At 33.6% G+C, this 25,514-nt stretch overlaps 1 protein-coding gene across 1 annotated transcript; it reads left to right on the top strand.

The window, feature by feature from the left end:
• On the top strand, nucleotides 1-25,144 carry armc8 (armadillo repeat containing 8). Its single transcript, NM_001079683.2, has 22 exons — nucleotides 1-52; nucleotides 3,886-3,962; nucleotides 6,080-6,151; nucleotides 7,810-7,952; nucleotides 8,046-8,143; nucleotides 8,223-8,315; nucleotides 10,340-10,420; nucleotides 10,520-10,595; nucleotides 11,711-11,801; nucleotides 12,333-12,393; nucleotides 12,485-12,685; nucleotides 13,769-13,864; nucleotides 15,134-15,216; nucleotides 15,454-15,535; nucleotides 15,621-15,707; nucleotides 18,356-18,448; nucleotides 18,535-18,684; nucleotides 20,939-21,034; nucleotides 22,949-23,044; nucleotides 23,301-23,373; nucleotides 23,773-23,866; nucleotides 24,635-25,144. Exons 1-22 carry the CDS (start codon nucleotides 8-10, stop codon nucleotides 24,666-24,668), a joined length of 2,022 nt encoding a protein of 673 aa, NP_001073151.2. The 5' UTR covers nucleotides 1-7; the 3' UTR covers nucleotides 24,669-25,144.
• The last annotated feature ends 370 nt before the right edge of the window (nucleotides 25,145-25,514 follow it).

A 25,514-nucleotide genomic window follows, 5' to 3' on the forward strand; every position in this document is an offset into this window, starting at 1 on the left:
GTTAATGATGGCGTGCCTGTTGGAGGCCCCTTTACGCATCAGCGTGTTATCTGTGAGTCTCTTTGGTTATTCCTTTTAAAAACTCACATTTTCACTTCATGGTTTTTCAGATATACACTACACACATTACATAGACCTTAGCGGTTAATCTTAACTTCACCGGTGTGGCTTTTCTGATGACTGCTTGTCTGTTTATGTGGCTAACAGCAGATCTGGATGGGCTCAGAGCTGTCAAATCAAAGTTATATTTAGTTTTCTATCTATATTTAGAGCCTCGGCTTCAAAAACAAAATCAAACCTGCTCGATACTGTCTGATGAAGTGCTTAAGGGATGATCTGATGGGCAAATGTGCTGGAAACGCCCCCCTTTTGACAGCCCTGTAGTTTGTGTCCAGTGTGTTTTGACACATGTTGATCTGCACTCATTGTGGTGGGACACCGGTGCAATGATGAGATCACCTGTCAATACTGTGGTACCTGTACAGAGTAAAGATTAAAAATAGTGATTATCATTCTTAACCGGTTATTAAGAAGTACTTCAGTGGTAGTGTAGAAAAGTATGGTGTTACTATGATTCCTTTTGGAGGTGACCTCTTTTAAAAACTAGCTTTCATGTTTTGTTTGAATTGAGGTAAAGTTGGTTTTATATTCGTTTATATATCGCTCCTTATTGTTTACCACTTCATTGAATATTCACTCTGAAACCAATGTAAGTATGACTTCAAAACAGCATTGACACTATTTGATTGGCTATAGACCATTACAATGTGGTGATGTCATTGGTTCATGAACATTCCCTGCTTGTTATCAAACTAATTAATAACTGTAACAAGAGGTAATTCACTCATAACTTAGTGTCAAAACAGCTATTATAACATTATTTATCAATATGTGGCTCTTTTTGGATTCTCGGAAGCTATATACATTAAAAATGTAACACAGGAAATATGTTTGGACCATTGTTTTTGTTTACATCCTTCAAAATGGTCTATAAACAGTGTTGTACTTTGATAGTTGTTGAGAGCTAATATGATTGCATTTTTTAGAAATTATATTATTAAGGAGAAAGCCAGAATGTGTCAATATAAAACCAACTTTAGCTTAGTCTTTTTTAGGGCTGCACAATATATAGTTTCAGCATCAATATCGTGATCTGAGCATTCGTAATATTCGCATCACAGGATCTTCAATGCTGAGTCTGGATTATATTAGTTTATTTTGTATTAAATATTTTTTGAGGCCTGTGATGATTTTAAAAGCAATCAGACCTAAGAAATTGTACTGTTTGTAACTTAAAATGATTAGCTAATAATAAATAATTTTATTGAACTGTTATATAGCGAAGACTATGCCGTATTATTTTACATTTGATTCTTCAATAACTATATGCAGTCCTCAGCATAATTAAGTGCACCCCATTTTTGAAAATGAACATTTTTATACATTAGTGAATATAAACAATGTATTTTGGTATGTTTAAATAAAACAGATTTATTAAACAGATATATTTATTCAAATAATATTTTAATCAACAAACATATTTAGAAATTGAAAGATTATACAATTACATTCAAGCAAAATATTGCAAAAAAAATTAAAAATAAAAATAAAATTACAACCTACAAAATTTCAACAGAATTTTTAACTTTTTTTCAATTATAGATATTATTTTTCTATAACGTACATTTGGGTGTACTAGTTTTTGGACCGTTATCGTCAGTTATTTTGTTAGATAAGCTCCAGATTTGGCTTTAGTGCTGACTAATCTAATGTATATGCACAATTATAATATAACTTCCTATTAAAAATATGAATTTAAAAGATAGATTTGTGAGGGGTGTACTTGTATATGCTGAGAACTGCACCTGAACAGTGTTAAGACATCATGGAAAACAATAAAACATTTTATTTTATTTATTCTTTTTCTTTATTGAATGTATCTATAATTGTAGATTGTCAATTACATGTTTTGCAGATGCACTCTCTTAAAGAATCATGTAAAAAATCATGTATAAATTATTTCCAAATAGAGATATTCAAATCATCTTGTGAAATTGTGTTCATATCGTACACACACATACACACACATATATGTAGGTTAGATTTTTCCAATACCGTGCAGCCTAGTTTTGTATAGTATCTTCTTTTCTGTTCTCAAATGTTTTTAATGTTCTTCTCTAATTTAATCAAATCAGTAGAGTGATACTGTTAAAGCGTTAACTCTTTGAAGTATGATGAATAAATGCTCTTATCAGAAAGTCAAGTTATTATTGTGCATATCAACACAGTTTCTGTTCACAGTGTTCTTATTATTTATGATTTACACCTGAGGTCTCTGAGACGCCCATAAGAATTTTGAAAATTTTATCAGCATAGTGATATTTCTGAATTCTTGTCATGATGTCATTTATTGTCGTATTACAAAACTGCAAGGCATTCAGACCCTAAACAGATGACAAGAGCACGTGTTTTGGCCTACATTCCATCCCACACTTTAACCAATGTCAGATAAATGTTAATGTTTATGTAAGAAGTGCAGCCTAAATGCAATGACCTCTAAAATGACAGCCACATAACTCTTTAGGGCTGGGTAATCAGAGTTAGACATAATGCTTATCCCATAATTATCCCACATCATTCAAATGCATTGTTGCAGTGTGTTTAAAGCTCATTTTGTGCTGGAACAAGTTTTGTTGGTGCCTTCTACAAGTCAGTGTGAATTTTTGAGCTGTTGGAAATACTGGTAGGTAAATGCAGTTTTTAAAAATAATTTTTTTATTTGATGTGTGAATGTTATGCTTAGCTTTTTTTCGAAGTGTATTTTTTTCATAATTCTTTTCATGAATAATATTATTAATAATAATAATTATTATTATTATTAGGGCTTGGTTATTATTCGAAAAGTCGTCGAAATCGACATTCAGAACCTATAATCGATCTAATTTTACCGGGTACATTTTTTCAATAACTTTTCCTAGCACATGTGGAGTGACATGACCCGCGACTTGTGACTTGAACGCTGTCAAGGCTAATTTATACTTCTGGGTGGAGTTCACGCATATGGTGGGTTGCAGACCCGTACAGACTTCAGCGAACCCTTTAGAGCGAGTGTTTACAAGTGTCAAGTCCCATGGAGTAGCTCAGTATAGTTACTTTTGTTTTGTGTTTACCTTATACTTTTAAATAAAGTTGTTGCGGGCGATGCGGTGGCGCAGTAGGTAATGCTGTTGCCTCACAGCAAGAAAGTCGCTGGTTCAAGCCTTGGCTGGGTCAGTTGGCGTTTCTGTGTGGAGTTTGCATGTTCTTCCTGCATTCGCGTGGGTTTCTTCCGGGTGCTCTGGTTTCCCCTACAGTCCAAAGACATGCAGTATAGGTGAATTGGGTAGGCTAAATTGTCCATAGTGTAAGTGTGTGAATGAGAGTGTATGGGTGTTTCCCAGTCATGGGTTGCAGCTGGAAGGGCATCCTCTGCTTAAAACATGTGCTGGATAAGTTGGTGGTTTATTCCGCTGTGGCGACCCCAGATTAATAAAGGGAGTAACTTGAAAAGAAAGTGAATGAATGAATAAAGTTGTTGCATTTCCGTCGGATCCGGCTCTAAATGAGCAAGTTTATACATTTGTGGTCTGCAGGTCATTCCAATCCCCTAATACTCTGGCATGAAATCGCCATCTCTCTTTGCACGTTTGAGGAAGCGGCATCAGATCTCTGCTGTCCTTCTGGAGGTTTCCACCAACAGTCTGCGACTGTAAGGATAAACAGACTGAAGTGTTGTGACCCTGTGAGCCAGAGAGGAGGCTGTGGGGCGAGAAAGAGGGTGTTGTGATGCCTCAGATGGGACGAGTTTGCTGAATCATCTTTGTTCTGTCATTTGTGACCATGCAGGAAGTCACAGCCACGAGTCGCCACTATGTTGACCGGCTTTTCGACCCCGACCCACAGAACGTCCTGCAGGGAGTCATGTGAGTACGCAACCATGTGTCCTTTCTCTGTGTTACAGTTCACTGTGTTCACATTTAAGTGCAAAAAGCTGTGACTGTCACCACAGGATGATGTTTTATTTCTTGTAGAACAAGTCTGTGTTGTTTTTTTTAGTTTTTTTTTTTATTTGTTTCATGTAAGATGTTGTGCGCTGCTGCTGTACTTATGTGTTTATGTGACAGTGTCGAAGTAGCTGTGGCTTCGCTCTCTTCATCTTTATTTTTAACTCCAGCTCTGGTTACTGTTAGCTTGACGTTTCCTGACTTCCATAGCCCATAGTACTTTTCCACAGTTATAGAGACTCCATCATACTAAGATACTGCTTCTTCTAGAATTACATTATGCTTCCTCAGATTTAAACATGATGCAACATTGTCAACAACAACAACTTCAACAGAGATGCATCACAAATAATAACTATAAACCCCATCCACACCTGGGATCAAGGGCATAACCCCAAAGAAATAGTTCTAAAAAATGTGAAATAATAAAGCATTCACATGACATTCACATGATATATATATATATAATTTAAACAACATAATCATAAAAACATTGACAGCCAATTAGAATCCATTCAGATTTAAAAATTGCAAGAATTTATTGCGTCAGATGATAAAACTAGTTGTTTTTAATAACTTGTTTTGACTTTCGTAATTATTACAACTTTCAACTGGTTTTGATCTTAAGTGAGTATTGTCAAAATGCCAATATTTTATGCTATTTATTAATATTAAGGTCTGTTTTATGCTTTAGTTATTTTTTTAAAATATATTTATATATTTTTATTCCTTTTACTGAATTATTTGTTGTGTCATTCATTTTCTTTTTGGCGTAGTCCCTTTATTAATCAGGGGTCACCACAGCAGAATGAACCGCCAACTTATCCAGCACATATTTCACGCAGCGGATGCCCTTCCAGCTGCAACCCATCACTGGGAAACATCCACACACACTCATTTATACACATACTCTACGGCCAATTTAGCTTACCCAATTCACCTATAGCGGATGTGTTTGGACTTGTGGGGTAAACCGGAGCACCCAGAGGAAACCCACACGAACACAGGGAGAACATGCAATCTCCACAGAGTCCACACAGAAACGCCAACTGAGCCTTCCGAGGCTCGAACCGTTAACCTTCTTGCTGTGAGGCGATCGTGCTACCCACTGCGCCCCCTTGACGCCCTTTGTATTTTATTATCAGTATTAATTTAGTTATTAGGACTGCAATTTAGCTTTAAATTATCATTATACTTCATGTTTAGTTAAGTTTAGTTCTCTTATCATAATTTCTATAATATCTAATATTTATATTTCATCCCTACATCCACACCCCATCATTAAAAATAGATTTTGAACATATTAAATGGTTTAAATTGTAATAAATGTTTTGAGTGCAAAAACAACATCACTGCTGCATAGATTTATTGAAACTGTATGGTTACATTCATACATCTTTTAAACTCTGTATATGTAGCAATAATCATTTCTAAAACATTCACTCATTAACTGTTTTTTTTTCTTCACAAAGTAAAGAAAAAATATTTATAACATGCATTATTAATGTACTTAGGTTTTGTTTTAGAACAGAATTAAAAGACCAATAAAAAAAAAACATTGCATTTCCATTTTTATTCAGACCAGAATCACTTTGTGCTGCAAGTACGATGTTCATACTATTAAGTAGAAACCTCAAAGGAGAACTTGAGTGAGGCTTTATGACCTGTGCATGCTGTGAATGAGCTGAATGAGTCATGAGATCTGTGCTGGAAGTCTCTTACTATTTACTCAATCGTTATGAGCCTCTATGATCCTCACATCATTTAAATACATGTTAACTGTCTAGATATATGATAAAGTCTAACAAAGACACTAGTCTCCTTTAATTCAGCTGTTTTAAATAACCCAATTATAATATTTTGGTCATTTATTTTTCATACAGTTACAATAACTAATAAAAGAATGCTTGTTATATTTGTACTAATTTAATTTATGCATGAACTCTTTAAGACGTTTTGAGGTTAACTAGAGTTGAAAAATGTTAAGAATTATGGCATTGGTGTCGTGTCATATGTGTTTGCACCTGTGTTAACAGTGACATGAAGAATGCTGTCATCGGAAACAACAAACAGAAGGCCAACCTGATCGTGCTGGGAGCCGTGCCAAGGTAGGTCCTCCCACTTTACTCCCTTTTACCAATAGAGGTTTTGTAAAACTAGCAAGACTTCATCTAATAGTGTGATTGATCTTAAAGTCATAAAGGCAAAATTTACTTGCTAATGGAGTATACAGAAGTCAAGACAGTTTTTTTAAAGACAGGAATAGGTGTTGCTGAATGGTTTTAGGACCATTTTGAATTAAGGTTTAGATCTACTTAAAATGTTGACTACTGTATGTTGCAGTATTTGTTAGAATGTGTTAGAAATATTCTTATGTCCTTTCTGTAATCTCAGAATAAAAGTGATAATAATAATTTAACAAAAAAATGAATAAATTAAATGAATAAATAATAAGTAGATTACATTAATGAGTTAACAATTGCTTATCAGATACTTACAGTTCTGTTTTCTTAGCAGTTTACATCTCATACAATTTTAATGTGTTAGTTTAGACCACAATTCTGAGGAAAAAGTCAATATTTAGAGATAATATAATATATAACTCAACTTAACTCTTTATTTCTAGAGCACTTTCAACCAAAAACAATGGGTACCAAAATGCTACATAAAAACGTGTAATACATGCAAACATACAAGAAACCAAAATTCGTAAACTCAGAACACATGATTAACAGTTAAAGAAAATTTCAGTGTTTTCAGTGAGTTCTGAAAAGACTCAAAAGTTGGAGATGTTTTTAAGGAGAGTGGAAAATCGTTCCAAAGTCTTGGAGCTGCTACTGAAAAAGCTCTATCAGCTCGACATTTCAAGCGTGAATTCGGAACTTGCAAATAGGGAAACCAGTGCAAAATATATAATATAATATAATATAATATAATATAATATAATATAATATAATGTAATGTAATGTAATGTAATGTAATGTAATGTAATGTAATGTAATATAATATAATATAGTATAGTATAATATATAATATAATATAATATAATATAATATAATATAATATAATATAATATAATATGATATAATATAATATAATATAATATAATATAATATAATATAATATAATGTAATGTAATGTAATGTAATGTAATATAATATAAGTATAGTATAATATACTTATATATATAATATAATATATAGTATAGTATAATATATAATATAATATAATATAATATAATATAATATGATATAATATAATATAATATAATATGAACAATTGTTCTCAGGTTTTTCTGTTTTCTTCAGGTTTTTTATTCAGCAAATTAGATTTTATCACAATTCTTTTGTCATGTTTTTCCTCATAATTGTGGTTACATTGTACTGTTTTTAATATTCTAAATATTTTTGAGTTTTTTATATTATATATAAATTTGAGTTAGAATCTTTCTTTTATTTGTATCTTTACATTTTAACTTCTGTATCAGAACCATCAATAAATAAACTTAATCTTTAGAGATAAAAAGTCAAGTGTGAGGTAATAATCTAATAACTTCATGACTTGAAATGGTAAAATTCAAACTATTCTGAAAAAAGCCATCCAATTGATTCAGGCAAACAAACTCAAGCCCTCCTTATGTTTTTTTCCTGTTTCTCTTCAATCAGCATTGACTATTTTTGAAATTGACATTTTAAATGATTTCTCAAGTTGAATATACACATTAGATATGTTCATTGCTGATCAGAAAGTGTGTTTGGGTTTGTAGACTCCTGTATCTCCTCCAGCAGAGCTCCTCCACTCTGGAGCTGAGGACTGAATGTGCGGTTGTGTTGGGCAGTCTATCCATGGGCACCGAGAACAACATCAAGTCCCTGGTGGACTGTCACATCATCCCAGCCCTGCTGCAAGGTTCTCAATCTATTATTTTTTCTTGAAATCTATGGACATTTCTACTTTATATGTCCTAAGAAAAGTGCTCAAGTCTCCAATGTTTGTGCGCAGGTCTCTTGTGTTCTGATCTGATCTTTATTGAGGCATGTCTGCGCTGTTTAAGAACTGTTTTCATCAGCCCAGTCACACCAGTCCAGCTGCTCTACACAGTAAGCACATGTCCAGTTCTTTTATATAGTTACATATGTATAAGCGAAAGAGTGATCAACGTGTTTTTATTTTCATCAGGATCCCACCGTGATCCCCCACCTCATGTCTTTGTTGAGTCGGTCACAGCACACGCAGGAATACATCACGCAAATCTTCGCCCACTGCTGCAAGGTAGTTTAGTTTAAACCTTTATTATTCCCTTTGGGGCAATTCATTTCTACATGGTGGTACTTTACATATAGTATTACAAGAATGACACACTTAACGCAATAAACATCAACACTTAACGGCAAGTTCAAAAAACAAATAATAGTCTATCGATTAACTACATTTATTACATAACCTAATTGCTTCAGGCACAAAATTAAATTTATAACGATTTGTGGAACATCTTATTGTCCTTAGACGTCGACCAAGGGGTGTGTGTGCTGTCTCCTAGTATTTTATGTGCCATCCTCAACACTTGCTGTTCGTAATAGTATGCAAGACTTCGCAGGGGAACTCCCAAAATCTTTGAACACAAATTAACGACGCCTTGAAGATGATTCTTGTTTTTTATGGACAGTGAAGAAAACCAACAAATAAAGGAAAAGTACAAAATACTTTCAATAAATGAATTGCAAAAGGTCTTAAGAATAACTTTCTCTACATTAAAAGAGTTGAGTTTCTGCAATAAAAGCAGTCTTTGATGAGCTTTATTAACAATGGTATGTCTATTTTGATCAAATTTCAACCTGTTGTTGATAATTGTTCCTAGGTACCTATATTCCTCCACAACCTCTACCTGTGTGTCATTGATTAGCACCCTTTGTAGAGCAGGTGTTTTTTTAACACACACAACTTAATATGCTGTTATTCAGACTTATGATGAAGCATTCTGATTGGTTTAGCCATATACAGACACATTTGTGGCCACACTAAAAAGACCCTATTATGTTTAAAGTGAAGAACGAACACAATTTCTAAACAAAAGCAGTCCCAACCAAAGGTTATTTCGAGTTTGTTTCAGGAGTTTGAAACAACGTACCTAAAAATGATGTTCAGCTGGTAAATATCTTTAAATTGCCACTGATCAGTGATGAATGTTTAATAGGTAGATGCGGCTCTTAGGGTCCACCTTCTTTGATGTCTGAATCTTCTCTGGTTGATTTTCTCGATTCGGTCCATTGATTTCAGATGTATGTAAACAAAAAGAAGTACAATTTAAAATGCTATTATAATATACAGTGAAGCTGCTTGCTGTACAGCAGCTTACTGTAAAAAAATGTTTTAAAGAAATGTGACAGAAATTAATTGCAGAGCTTATTCAAACATTAACGTTGCTATTAACAAATGCTTTCTTAACTACTGTTTTCTCACTAGTTTACATTTAGGAAAGTTTAGTCAATTCTGTACACAATTCACTGCATTTTTCAAACCATGAAAGCCCATGATCCCTAAAAGAACAATACCAGTCACTTGCGAGCCCCACTGTCCTCTGAGGTGGTTATAAATATGCAAACGTTGCACACACTACAAATAAACAAAAGCTTATTGAACACTCAAAAACGGCAACAATCTAACAACCATGTAATTTTTTAAAATAATATTTATTAATTTGCTTAATTTTAACATTAACCTCACATAATGAGGTTGGTGGGCACACTGTTTGCTCAGCAAGTAAGTTTTTGGTTTAATTTTGGAGACTACAGTAAGAAATCATCCTCCACATTCAGCCGATATATATATATATATATATATATATATATATATATATATATATATATATATATATATATATATATATATATATATATATATATATATATTTATATAGTTATATATTTATCAACCCCATTTTAGGAACCACTGCCATATATAACCTCCAAATATTCTCACTGTAGTGCATCATTTGTAGACTAATACATTTTATGATTTGCACAACATCCTGCATTTATCTGCTTATGTATGGTTTGTCTAACAAATGTTTTCTCTGTAGCTTGTACAGCATTGCACTTAATGCTAAGTATTCTACTTGGGCACATGTCCAGTGCCCATGTTTACCTATTCCTGAAAACCCAATTTTAGCGCTATTTACTGTATATATTAAAACTAGTATGAAACGGGAAAGTACAAATGTATAATTTTTGTAAAAATGCTACATATATTTTCCATTAGCGTTTGTTGGTTTTATTTTATGTTTTTTTTTTTTTCAGACTCCTGAACATCAGACAGTGTTGTTCAACCACGGTGCCATCCAGAACATCGCTCCTCTGCTTATCTCTCCATCTTATAAGGTACGATATGTAACCTTGTGGCTTTTTCTGTTAGCTATTGTATTTTTAATAATGGTTGGTGTATTCTGAGTAATAATGTGGGAACAACTCTTTCTGCAGGTACGGATGCAGGCGTTGAAGTGTTTCTCAGTCTTGGCCTATGAGAACGCTCAGGTCTCCATGACACTGGTGAATGGTGAGCATGACCCTCTCTCTCCTACCATCATCATTATTTTGTCCCTCTGGCTAACAGTTAGCCAAGAATATCTCTTTTGTGTGCAGTCCATCTTTTTTCTTAATCTTTATTAATATCAGAATCACTGTTCAGTGAAATGAGAGTGTAGAGTTGGTTTTTGAAAGTATAAAATAGCATTCAGAATCTCCATTGAGAGTTTCTATACTTCTGTAGATGCTTACAAGTAAATATGATTGCATTGTAATTGCTGATTTTGCTGATTTTTGCATCATTGTTGCTAAAGAAGTAATTTCAGTCTAAGTCGCTTAAAATTTTTGTGTCAAAATTATATATATATATAATTTTATTTTATTATTATTTATTTTATATATGTATTATTTCATTTAAGGATGCATTAAATCAGTGGTTCTCAAACTGTGGTACGTGTACCACTAGTGGTACGCGGGTTTCCTTCTAGTGGTACGTGGAGAAATGAAATATGTCATGTACATGCTACATACATTTCAAAATTTATCAAAAATGATGTATATAATATGCCATATATGACATATAGCCTATATTTCTGAGGTAATCTGCCACATCTTATAACTGTGCAGAGTTGTAGCTGCTTTTCTGGGCCTACTACACTACTGTAATTCAATACTACTCATTTTGGTGGTACTTGGAGAAACAATTTTTTTCTGAGGTGGTACTTGATGAAAAAAGTTTGAGAACCACTGCATTAAATGATTCAAAAGTGACAGTATAATATTTTAATCATTCATTTATTCAGTCGTTTATTCATTCTATTTATTAAATAATCTAAGATTGTTAAAATACTCTAATCTAAGAATAAGATTTTAAAAGTTTTTTACGAAATAATTAAATAAAATGTTTGTAATATAAAGCAGCATTGTTGTTTCAAAGCATCAAATCAGAATATTAACACCTCAGGAGGACAAATAAAGACTAAAGCAGTGCCTGCTGGAAATTCAAAGGAGAAAATTTTAGATTTTAAAGTAAAGTAAATAGAAAACACATCATTAAATGTAATGCATTTTAAATGATATTTTTTAAGCTGAAACATGCCTTTAATAAATATTTGTTTTACTGTATGTACTTGTGTGTGTTTTCAGTGCTTGTAGATGGGGAGCAGCTTTCTCAGGTTTTTGTTAGAATGATGCAAAGGGACAAACCTATCGAAATGCAGCTTACAGCCGCCAAATGGTGAGTAAATCTCATCCTGCAGTTAATATTTATTTATTTATTTTTCCTATGATATAGTTATATTATAATTTTCCCCTGTATTTTAATTTAACAGTATTAACCTCATTCTTCAATGTGGAAGTGCTCTCGTTTTTTGCGATTGTTTTAGAACTTCCAATTTAGTTGACTATTGGAGAAATGACTAGAACAAAAATAATGTCAGAAAACAGTCAAACTACTTGTGTTTGCATGACTATACAGACCAAGAAGAATATTATAATAAGAAAATTTACAACATCAAGAAGCTTAACAAGCTGTTTTTAACATATAAAAATGAATGGAAGTGAATGAGACCGGAAGTCTCAAGCCAAAGACATTCAAATGGCTGCATTCGCGCTTATGTGAAGACTAAGGTGAATAGATATTGACAAGAATTAAAGTTTGAAAAAGAGCAGGAGGAATGATTTGCCACTAGATTATCTGTGCCACTAATTTAAAGTAAATTTACCTGTGTGAACTCTTCAATTTATATACTCCTACTCTTCCTCCTAGTTTAACATACATGTGTCGAGCAGGAGCCATCAGGACAGAAGACAACTGCATTGTACTGAAGGTAGCAACAACACCTATTCATATTGTGACTAATTTAAAAGCTGACAGCACACATAAACAAGTTGGGTGTGTGTGTGTGTTTGTTTGGACAGACTCTGCCATGCCTGGTCCGGATGTGCAGTAAAGAGCGGTTACTGGAGGAGAGAGTGGAGGGTGCAGAGACGCTGGCCTACCTAATGGAGCCAGATATTGAACTGCAACGCATTGCCAGTGTCACAGACCATCTTGTATCCATGTTAGCTGACTACTTTAAATACCCAAGCTCTGTCAGCGCCATCACTGATATTAAAAGGGTAACTGCATACATGTACATGGGTCAAAGGGAAATCAATAGGGATTTCATAAACAGTTGAAATAAATATCATTAGCCCTCCTGTGAAATTAGCACTCTTTTTCAAATATTTTAAACATAATAGTTTTAATATTTGCTTTCTAAAACTCATTTATTTTGCCTTTTCCATGGTGGCTGCACATACTATTTTTCTGGCTATATATTCTCACTAGTTATTCAGACTTATGGGGGTTCTTGCAAGATAATAAGCTTAACGTGCATTTTAAAGGCTTAACTAGGTTAATTATGTTCATTAATCAAGTTAGCTTAATTAGGCAAGTAATTGGACAACAGTGGATTGTTCTGTAGCCAATTGAAAAAAAAATCTTAAAGGGGCTAAAACTATTGACTTAAAAAAAAATTGTAAAAAATAAAATGTAAGGGTTTTTATTTCAATCAAACTAAAAGAAATAAGATATTCTTTAAAAGGAAAAAGTAATAAAGGACATACTGCCTTTGTTTGGCTTTGTTAAATATCACTTGGGAAAAATTTGATAAAAAATATCACCAGAGGGCTGTTAAGTTTTTCTTCAACTGTACATAGAATGCATTTTAAATGCAAGTGGAAACTGTTTAAACCTAATATTATTATAATGTTCAAATAAAATTTCAGAAAAAAATAAAAAATAAAATAAAATGTGACAGCGTGATTTATAAAAAAAAAAAAACTTTTTTATTATAAAATATAAAATATGACCTATGCTTTTCGAAATGTCTAAAAGAATGAACTGTCTCCCTAAATTGTTCTATTTTAAATTTTATTATATTTTTAATGACTATGCACTTTTATTGTTTTGATGCCTCAAGCTAAATGATTGCCATATTATTTTTGATGCTTTTTTGTCTTTGGCATTTAATTAATTGATAAAGGAGGACATATTTTCTTCTCCTGTTTTTGTATAAACCTAAATCTTTTTTGTCTTTGGCATTTAATTAATTGATAAAGGAGGACATATTTTCTTCTCCTGTTTTTATATAAACCTAAATATACAGATTATGCTGATTAAGCCATTGAACAGTAAAAAATGTCCCTGTCTGTGTTTAGTTGGATCATGACTTGAAACATGCACATGAGCTTCGACAGGCAGCCTTTAAACTCTATGCTTCACTGGGGTCTAATGATGAGGACATCAGGAAGAAGGTGAGACACTATAGTTGGCTTAGATAGATTACCTCGATGTGTAGATTTTTAGCTTATCTTAACTAATTTGTTTATCTTTTGCTGTTGTTTTATTTTTATCCAGCGTTATGTTATAATGCTTTGTGTTCCTAAAAAAATTATCAGTGTGACTGAAGACTTAAAAAGTCAACCTTGATACCATGACAGTTAAAAAGAGAAATTTTCATAACTGACCTGTTAATTGACAGTAGGAATTCTATAAGAAGATTATTAGAAGATTACTATTTTTGTCAAACAAGTAGTTCAGTGGGTCATTTAAGTTATTTCAAAAGTACATTTTATTAAACACAAGCACACACCTGGGAAATTCTGATTTAAAGTAACTTTTATTCAACCAGCAAGTTTTTTTTTTTTGATCGTAAATGACAGGCTTCATCCCTGTCATTCTCCTCATGTGTAGTTAAACCTCTTCAGTGTTTTAAAGGATAGTTTACCTTTTTGAAAATTAAACCTTACTTACAATTTACTCTCCCTCAAGTGGTAATAAACCTTTCTGTCTTTTGTTGAACACAGAAGAAGATATTTTGAAGAAAGCTGGAAACCTGAAACCATCAACTTTCAAAGTAGGAAAAACATACTGTGAAAGTCAATGGTTACATGGTTTCCAATTTTCTTTCTTAAAATATTTTCTGTTTTCAACAGAAGAATATCTAACAGGTTTGGAACAACTTAAGGAGGAGTAAATAATGAAAGGTTTTTCAAAATGACCTGTTAATTGATTGTAGGAACTCTATAAGAAGATTATTAGAAGATTACTATTATTGTCAAAATAAGTAGTTCAGTGGGTCATTTATGTTATTTTAAAAGTAAATTTCATTAAACACAAACACACCCCTGGCAAATTCTGACTTAAAGTAAATTTTATTCCACCATAATTTTTTTTCAGGGCTTTTTTAGGGCTTCATCCCTGTCATTTTTCTTCTGAAAGATAATAAGATGATGTACAAGAGCTTTTGTTTACATTTAAACAAAAGCTTTTTTGTCAGAATTTGTCAGGGGTATTAATAATTTCAGCCCTAACTGTATATAATGGTTATGTAAGATAAAACATTAGAGGTATTTTAAAGAGTCACAGTCACACATCTAATTGAATTTAATTGTAATTTAATTGACATTGTCTTTTTACATGTAATAAATGTCAGTTGTCAGTCAGGAAAAAGATTCACAATGAACATCCCTAAGTAAAGATATTGGGTTGATGTAATGAAAGATCCAATTTCTCCCCTACAGATTACAGAGACGGAAAACATGATGGACAGAATTGTTAGCGGCTTATCAGAATCTAGTATCAAAGTACGGTTAGCAGCAGTCAGGTATGAGGCATCTCTTTTCACAGTACTTCTGTAATTAATTTTTATAATATGAATGCACTGTTGATGAGCTTAAAAACATTCAAGACCTCTTACTGACCTCAAACTATTGATCAGTGGAGCAAATATGAAATGTGTTTGTTGAAATGCCACAGCAATTGGATGTTGAAAGAGTTTCAAGAATTTAAAAAATGTTGCTTTTGTATTTCAGATGATTTCTTTTTATTTGTTTTCCTCTAGATGTCTCCACAGTTTATCACGATCAGTACAACAGCTAAGAACGAGTTTCCATGATCATGCCGTATGGAAACCACTAATGAAGGTATGACATCTCGATGATGCTAAGCTGAATATCAACGCTAATCTAAGCTAAACAGAATAAACGTTTGTTTTGTTTGTTTTGGTAGTTATTACAGAACGCACCAGATGAGGTGCTGGTCATGGCCTCTTCAACACTATGCAACCTTCTTCTGGAATTTTCACCCAGTAAAGAGGTAAAGTATTTACACTTTGTTGGGCTTAGCATTATTAACACATATCTACAAAGCGAAAAACTGTCAGCACACCTTAACTTTAGTGCTTAATCTCTTCCTATCAGTCAACAAAAATAGTTTTGGATTTATAAGATTTGATTTGTGTGCTTTCTGTATAGCAAAGTTTTTTTTTTAAATTGACGATGGACTAAGTTTGTCATTCATGTTGTGCTATTATACAGTATGATGTGCTTTTGAAAATGCAAAATGAGCCTCCTGGATAATTTTTAATAATTAAATAAAAAATAACATCTATTCATTTGAAGAATTTGAACAGAAGACACATATTTTAACAGAAATTAACAGATAACATTGCTGTACAGTATGTTTTCATCCATCTATTTATTCAATTCAATACATTTTTATTTCTATAGCGCTTTTACAGTGCAAATTGTGTCAAAGCAGCTTAACATAGAAGTTCTAGTAAATTGAAACTGTTTCAGTCCAGTTTTCAGAGTTGAAGTTCAGCAAATCTATTAATGCGCAGCTCTACAAGTCGACAAGTAAAATTCCTTTGCATAAAAATATACTGGATGAAATAAAACACCCAGCTGAGCATACATTCTAAAAATCATTCTGAAAATTTACGTTTAAAATTTGCAGCTTTATTGAATTAAATTTTTTCCAGCAAAAAAAGACGAGTATAAAGTACAAAGGAAAAATGCATTTACTGAATAAATATGCAACAACAATAAACTCACAGTAATGTGAGGAGATTATTGAACAAGCCAGCAGATTGATCTCATCACAAAACATCTCAAAAATGTTTCAGTCTGTCTGAAATGCCTGAGCCAAAGTTACTGTAATGCAGGGGTCTCAAACTGCCCAGATTCGGCCGAGCGATACATTTATTTTAGAATCACTATTATTGTTGTGCTGTCGCATATATACTTGTGGTTTTGACCCCCCACCTACTGGACATTTAAGGTACTGTACTATATGTTTGAGTTACTTTCAGTTACTTTCAGTTTGGATTGGCCATTCGAGAGGACCGGGAGAACTCCCGGTGTGCCGGTCCGTTTTTTGGCCGCGAGGGCCGGTGTTTCTTGCTGCTTGCGCTCTCAGCAGTCGCACTTCTTTTTTCATTGATTTATTTATTTGACCATAGCCTCACTCTTTTTATTCATTATTTTGCCGCAGCTCAGCTCTTCTTATTTATTGTCTCGCAGCCCCAAGAGCAAAATGCAGCCTACAGGGTATTGATGATCTAACTATCATTCCGGCCACACGAGTAACAGCGCCAATGTGGTCTAGTGGTCAGAACGTTGCATTACAACATCGTCGATCCCTGTTTGATCCTCATCTGAGTAATTTTTTTTTTCATTCTTATTGTTTAAACATATAAAACTGTAAGGTTGTTGAACATTTGAAGTTCTAAAGCAGCTGTTTTCTTGAAAAAGACGTGATAGTGTAATTAGAATATGAATTGGAAATGACCTTATTTTAATATAGTCAGTCTTAAACTGAGGTGGGCCGGTCTAATGCTTGAAACTCCAGGGCTGAAAAGGAGTCCCACTCCGGCCCTGGGCTGATTTAAGTGTTGAAATAAATATTACAAATATTCAAGGATCATTTGATTATAATCAGTTTCATACCACCTGTATTTTGTTGTACAAACACCTCTTCATACACATATGATATGATAATTTTGCTAATACTCGGTTCAAACTGTCTCATTAATACGTTTTCCTAATATGCATATTAAGAATTGTATAAAGAATGTGCATTAGTAAATTTCTACTGCTGGCTAATTTGAACATGTTAAAGTAAATGTGAGTATATGCATATATTCCCCCTCTTTGCTTAGTTTTACAAAAAAGAATGATATTGAGAAGAACAATTTCCAGTTAAGTCAATGAAGTTGCATTCTTATGCTATCTGTTAAACGTTTGGTTAGGCAACAATTTATTGGAACACAATAATAGTTATTATTATCATTATGCTTATTAAACTGTAGTATTTTCATAGCAATTTAAACTACCCCTTCAATATGTACAACAAGACACACAAAGAAGGAGCTTTAATGCTCTGGGGAAGAATGTCTGAGTGCCTCAGTTACATCAGGTTTCCACTTTTTTCGTGTGCTTGAATGTTAAAATGGCCCTCCTATGAATTGTCAGTTACTGAAATGGCCCCCGCCAATTTGAGTTTGAGACCCCTGCTGTACAGTATACAGTATTGTTATCTTTAACTCAGTGAATGGAAACAGTGATTTATTCGCAAATGTTGTATCCAATATGAAAGTTGTTCTTGCAGAAGTTTACTTACAGCTTTAGAAGAAACCTAGTTAGTCTTGTTAACTGTTAGTTTTATGTTAATTATGTCCATTAAGTGTAATAATTGAAGTTATACTAAAGCTATTGTAGATATATTTTTCCACTTATTTTTTTTGGTTTTGTTCTTTATATTATTATTATTTTTATTATTATTATTATTATTATTATTATTATTATTATTATTATTATTATTATTATTATTATTATTATTATATTTATAATGTAATTTAATTTGCTTTAATATGTTGATTCCCTGCTTTTAAATGTGTAACTTCTGTTGGAGCACTGGCTTTATTTTTAAATAACAAAGTCTAAAAGTGTGTTTGTTCTCAGCCTATCTTAGAGTCTGGGGTCATCGAGTTACTATGCAGCCTCACGCAAAGCGACAGTTCAGCTCTGAGGGTCAACGGCATCTGGGCTCTCATGGTAAGACCAGCTGACTTCAATCCACATCAGAGAGATTTAATATAAAAGCATGGAGTCATCAGAAAGCGTAATGTGTGTTTGTGCAGAACATGGCATTCCAGGCGGATCAGAAGGTGAAGGTGGAGATCGTTCGAGCTCTGGGCACGGAACAGCTCTTTCGACTCCTGTCTGATCCTGACACCAATGTTCTCATGAAAACACTTGGGCTGCTCCGAAACCTGCTCTCCACCCGGCCGGTAACATTTATTCTAGAGCTGCATGATTGAAAGATCACAATCTCAATTGAAACAAATGTGCAATCTTAATTCTATTTGACTACAATATTTGCATCTTTATTAAAGCTTTGATGGTCAAAGCGGAATATTCAAATCTGCGTTTGACCCAGAGAGAGTCCTCATGTGTAGTTAAACCTCTTCAGTTTTTAAAAGGATAGTTCACCTCTTAAAAAATTAAAAGCTACTTACGATTTACTCTCCCTCAAGGTAATAAACCTTTATGGGTTCTTTCTTCTGTTAAACACAGAAGAAGATATTTTGAATAAAGCTGGAAACCTAAAACCATTGACTTCCAAAAAAAAAAAAATTCTACAGAAAAATTGGCTACAGAAAAAATTCACTGTGGATGTCAGTGGTTTCCAGCTTTTTTCTTAAAATATTTTCTTTTGTTTTCAACAGAAGAAAGTGAAACAGGTTTGAAACAACTTAAAGGTGAGTAAACAATGACAGATTGTTTTGAATATTATATATGTATTTTTTTTTACCATAAAGCAACACAGAGCAATACAAAAAGCAACAACAACTATAAAGACAGAAAAAAGGTAATAAAACAAAACAAAACAAACAAACAAACAAAAAAAAAAAAACACACAAGACAGACAGAAGACAGAAATAAAAAGATTTTAAAACCATTGTTATATCAGTTCCTCCAGTTTTAAACATGGGTTAACAACATCACACATATATTTGTAGGCCAGTGGGGACAGGCAATATGGTGAACTTGCAAACAACATTATCCTTGACATTTGACAGATAATTAAAAAAGTGATTCCAGGTGGCGTCAAAACCAGCAATGCTATCAGAAAGATTGTGTCAAAGTCTCTCTAAAAGTAAAGTGCTAGAGAATTCTGAAAGGCAAAATTTAAAAACTGGTTTTGATGGCTTTTTCCATAGACAAGCAATATTCTTTTAGCTATTTTTTCATCATTCAATATTGGACAGCTTTTTTAATTTGATGACTGAACCCACAAAGTGAGTCAGACCAACCAAAAACAGTGATTGCTGGATCAGGGGCGAGGTCACAAGAATAAGCATTAAAGTAAAATCTGAAAATTTTGCTCCACAACTCAAAACGTTTTAGGCATGACTAAAAAGGATGTCCCAAGGTGCTTTCCCCAGATTGACATTTAGATTAGAATTTGTTAAGCTTAACCCTAGAATAAAGAAGCCGGTGTACTAAATTATATTAACCAATGACATATTTTTCAGTTTTTGGTGAACTATCCCTTTAAATTTTTTGCTAACTGTTGCAAAAACATTCAAATGATCACAGAAGTGTTAAAATAGCAGTTTATTTTTGATAGAATCGTTAATGTCTAGAATCAAAATGATTTAGATTTTTTCTGTAAAGCACTCTTTGCCGTGTTGTGGCGGTTGGAAACATCCTACATAAGTAAATCGAACTTGATCTTGAACATGATCATTTGACGGTTCAAATGAAGGTTGTAGCAGTTAAGGTTGCACCAGTAGATGGACACAAGAGGCCATTAACATGTATTTCATTCATTTTCTTTTCGGCCTAGTCCCAGGGGTCGCCACAGCGGATTAAACCGCCAACTTGTCCAGCATATGTTTCAAAATATATTAGTCATTGAATAATTTTTGTTATTTCAAAATTTTGTTTTCAGTTGTATTGTCAAATTATGTATATCTTAGGAATTGGCCGTATCTAACATTTTAATACTGTCACACTCTTCTCTCATCAGAAATTGCTTCAGCTCTCTCATTTGGCTTTGACTGCTTTCAGCCTTATTCTTCTTCATACTATCATGATAATAAGTTTTATATACTTTAGCTCATCCATGAACATGATTTCTGTAGATGCCTCAGAGAAAGTTATGAAGACAACAACTCCCATAATTCCACTTTCGGCATCATTAAACTACACTTTTGTTTGTTGTGCATGCACGCCCTCTAGTGGTGAAGCTGACATACTGTGTCTTAAATACTAAATAAAATACTAATACTAAATTATATTAAAATCTATTACAGCAAATACAATTTCATTAGAACTTCTTGTATATTATTAATGTTGTTGTATTCATTTTTGTTGGAGAATTGTGATCTATATTTTAAACAAAAAAAATCAAGGCTCTCAGTTTATCCAGAATCACGCAGCGCTAATGCACACATGCTCGGAAATATTCCCTTTCAGTGCCTAATGAGATTATGGGCTTTCTGTAACACACTGATTGTCTTTGCTTGTCTTTGGTAGCATATAGACCAGATCATGAGCTCACATGGGAAGCAGATAATGCAGGCGGTCACGCTTATCCTGGAGGGAGAGCACAGCATAGAGGTCAAAGAGCAGGTAAGTGATTAATACACTAGATTCATACAAGTTAAAGTGATAGTTCATACAAAGATGAACATTTATTAGCATTAACACACCCTTGGGTGGTTTCAAACATTTGTTTCTTTTGTTAAACTAAAAAAAAAAACAAAAAAAAAAACACGGGAACACTTTAAAATGATACATTAGTTAATGTTGGTAAATGTGTTTACTAACATGAACAAACAGTTAGTAATACATTTATTAAATCTTTGTTAATATTAGTTACATAACTTTAGTTAATTTTAACTCGCTGTGCATTAACATTTAGCACAACTTTAGGATTTTACCAATGCATTAGTAAATGTTGATGTATGATTTATAAATACTTTACAAGATTAGTTAATGTTAGTTAAATATATTAACTAATGGAAGTTGTTGCCAGATTTGGCAGTACCCCCCGCCAACGTGATCTCGCGACCCACTTTTTGTGATTTTTCACAACTGTCACCAAACCCCACACGCACACACTTTTCGTTAATACAGTAGATTGGGCTTTACTATTGAAGTCATTGGCTACCAATTTCTACCAAAATGTTTTCTTTTTTGTTATTTTAACTGTATATTGGCCAAATGAAGATAAACTTGTTGAGACTTAGATACTTTAGGGGCAGTTTACCCCAAATTGAAGATTCTGTCATCATTGCTTACTCTTCTTCTTCCAAAACCTGTTTGAGTTTCTTTCTTCTGTTGGAAACAGTAGAAGATATTTTGAAGAATGCTGGAAACCTGTAACCGTTGACTTCCCCAGTATTTGTTTTTGTCTGTGGAAGTTGATAGTTACAGGTTTTCAGGTTTTATCAGAATATCTTCTTAGTGTTCAACACAACAAAGAAACTCATAAAGGTTTGAAACCACTTAAAGGTGAATAAATGGGAAGTAAATTAAACATTTTCGTGAACTATCCCTTTAAGACAGAAAAAGAGTCTTCACAGACCCCAAAACTTAAGCGGTTATGTGTTCTTGTTGAACTCAAGCTGAAAGGACCAGATGTCCCATTAGTTAAACAAGACTTTTTTGACATTGTGGGGTTTTGGTATCACTAAAGGGTTAAGTTTAGGATTGAAGGAGAGACATTTAGGTTTAATGGAGTGGGGGAAATTAATAGTTGAGTCCAGATGAATTAAAAAAAAACTCATTTCTCTAAAGGCCGGCTCACACTGGGGGATTTTTCATAATTCTGAATGATTGTAGCATACACGAACATGGCTCTTGTGTCACTGTAAAATCTCAGCTGTCATAGAGAAATCGCCCCAGAGTTTAATGTCATCCACCTGTGACACTTTCACTATCCCGCGTTCTGAAATGATTCCTCACAGCAAACGCAAACAATCTGTAAACACCTCAATAATAAATCCAGGAAGAAAAAAAAACTGTTTTAAAATTTCCCCACGGTCATTTGAATTGTCGCATGTATTGCATCATCAAATTCTCCGCTCCTATTGGTTCTTGGATTGATGCTCATCTCAGCTCTTGTCACACTGCAGGAAAGTGTCTGAAATCTTCTGACACTGCCAGAACATCATCAAAGGAAAAATCTGATTGCAGCAGGCAATAAGCGGCTGTTTGTGAACATGCCAAACCAATGATCAAAGATCACAGATTTTAGCCCAGGATTTGTCTTAGAAAACTAAATCGTGGCTGAAATCTCACAGTGTGAGCAGGGCTTAAGATAAGATTTTTCAAGTCTCTGTCTGGTTTCCACAAAAAAGCTGTATAAAATGTTTGTTGATTGGTTGATTTTTAAATGGAAACAAAACAAAAGTTGTTTATTTCCTCCAAACAGATGGGTACATTTTTATTTATTTATATACAGTTTTATTTAGTGGGTGAGGGGTGATCATTAAGTCTCCATACCTGATATTTAACAATGTCTTTGCCATTTTTTTGCAGACATTATGTATATTAGCCAACATTGCTGATGGAAACACTGCCAAGGAACTCATCATGACCAATGACGACATGCTCCAAAAGATTAAATATTATATGGTCAGCATGATGTCTTTTTTGTTTTGCTAAACTACCTTCATTTGTCTGTTCTCTTTACCTTTTTTCTTATTATTTAAAAAATATAATAATAATAATTTGCCTTAGTCACCTTGTGTTATTGCTTGTTGTTTTTACTACTTTTTTCTTATTATTTATAATATATAATAATAATTTGCCTTAGTCACCTTGTGTTATTGCTTATTCACTTTGTTTAATTCATTTGTTTTGCGTATTTTTCTTCTGTTGTGTGTTTCAGGGTCACTCCAATGTAAAACTGCAGCTGGCTGCCACCTTTTGCATCTCTAATCTCATCTGGAATGAGGAGGACGGTGAGAAAATCAGCGTTCAAAACACTGATAGACAGGCTGACAGTTTTGCTCTGTTTTTCTGACATTTTGGCATATGAAACAATGCAAAGTTTAATACGACAATAAAATGTAACCATTTATGTTTGATTATTAAACAAATGATTTTAATTTAATACGACTTTTTCATTCATTTAATGGTCAATGCAAATGATTTATTTACTGTTCAATGTTTCTCTTTAAACCCCCTTCAAAAATTTCACTCATCAAATCCTTTTTTAGATACCATAAACAATACAGGGCTGAGAATAATGAAACAAAAAATAAGAGTTATGCAATGTTGTTTATTGTTATCTGATGCTGTAAATTGGATTCTTTGTGTGCAGTCCAGAATACACGGCTCTGTTTTCCTTCTTCCTCCAGGCTCACAAGAGAGACAAGATAAGCTGAGGGAGATGGGCTTTGTTGATATTCTACACAAACTTACCCAGGCATCAGATCCCAACCTCTGTGACAGGTGAAGGACACACACACACACACACACACACACACACACACACACACACACACACACACACACACACACAAACACAAACACACACACACACACACACACACACACACACACACACACACACACACACACACACACACTTACACACTCATCTCCAGCTAGCCATTTTATTAAAAAGGTTGCATCCTTATTAATGAGACTTTAACATTACACTGTGTGTAACTGAATTCATTTAAAATCTTCTTGTTCCCTGCATACCGACATTGTATGTGTGTGTAGTATATTTCCAGTAGGTTTAAAAACGAATAAGGAGTTCTGATCAACACATTTTGGCTGTCATTTTTAATTTTTTTTAACATTTGCAAGTGTTTAGGTGACCTTTGTTTAAGCGCTCCTAGACGTGAATAAATGACTGAATTCAGCATCAGCAACAGTGTCTTGAAGGGGGCGGTACATCTTAAATACTTGAGAGCATTTGATTGGTCAGAAGATTTGATGAGAAATTGAAGTATGGTGTGATGTTAAAAAATAGTTGTCTCATTTTGACAGAAGTGACAAACTTAGATTTGATTGTTTCTACCTTCTAAATGTAAATTTTGTCTTTGTTTTAGAGCACAGTAGCTTATAGATATCCTGAAGACTAACATATGGATATGAACACCTAAACACAGGGGCTTGAATTACTCTCATGGCTCAGTAATTAATGACTTGATATAAATTTTGGGTGAACTCAACCTTTAATGATGCGTCTGTTCTTCTCCTTTCTGTCAGGGCAAAAACGGCGATGCAGCAGTATTTGGCATGACCTCGAAGGAAGGCGCGATACGGCCTCACTAACAATCTCTAGGAGGAGCACATTTCCTGCGTTTTTGTTTTAGATTTCGTTTTGCTCTTCCTTTTTTGTTTGGTTGCACAAGACACCTTTGGTTGTGAAGACCCCGAACAGCTTGGTAAATCAGAGACACGGTTGCCAGGGGGCCACAGCACCGTTTGGGCTTTCAGTTCCGTCAACTTCTGTTTTCTCCTGGAACTATGATTTTTGGTTTTGTTCGCTTTTCGGACTTAACGTGAAGGAAAACGAAAGCCCCTCAAAGTGTGTTGCAGCGCCACCTGGTGGATTGAGGCTTTGATGCTTTGGACTCCCTTTGGAGAAAGCGGATTGACCTCTCAGTGCTACGCTTACTGGAGCTTAGCCTCCGCATTTTGGTTTTCTTATTTACTATTGATGATGATATTAATTATTATTATTTTAAGTGGGATTTTGAAACAAGGTTAGAAAAAGACTGCTTGTTTTTGTTCTTTTTTTTGTGGAAACATACCTCGTAAATATATATAAATATAAATATATAAATATATTTTTTGGATTTTTAATTTACCCTTTCAGGTTGTTTTTCCCTTTGTATTTTCCTCTCTGTAATATAGGCTGATGTGGGTTTGTCTGGAGAGGCGGCATGTTGGGGTCACATACAAAAAAAGACATTTGGTAGAAATCATCCAAACCTGAATAGAAGGTGAAAGTTTGTTTGCTCTTTGGACAGGTCCATTGTTTTCTCATAGTCACTCCTTTTATCTTTAAGCCAGTCGTTCTCCTCATTGCTCCCTCTTTTTGAAGCTCTATAGTGAATGTTTCCACTCAAATATATGCAGGCCT

This window comes from Danio rerio, chromosome 9 (genome assembly GCF_049306965.1).
Source record: "Danio rerio strain Tuebingen ecotype United States chromosome 9, GRCz12tu, whole genome shotgun sequence".
NCBI classification, from domain to species: domain Eukaryota; kingdom Metazoa; phylum Chordata; class Actinopteri; order Cypriniformes; family Danionidae; genus Danio; species Danio rerio.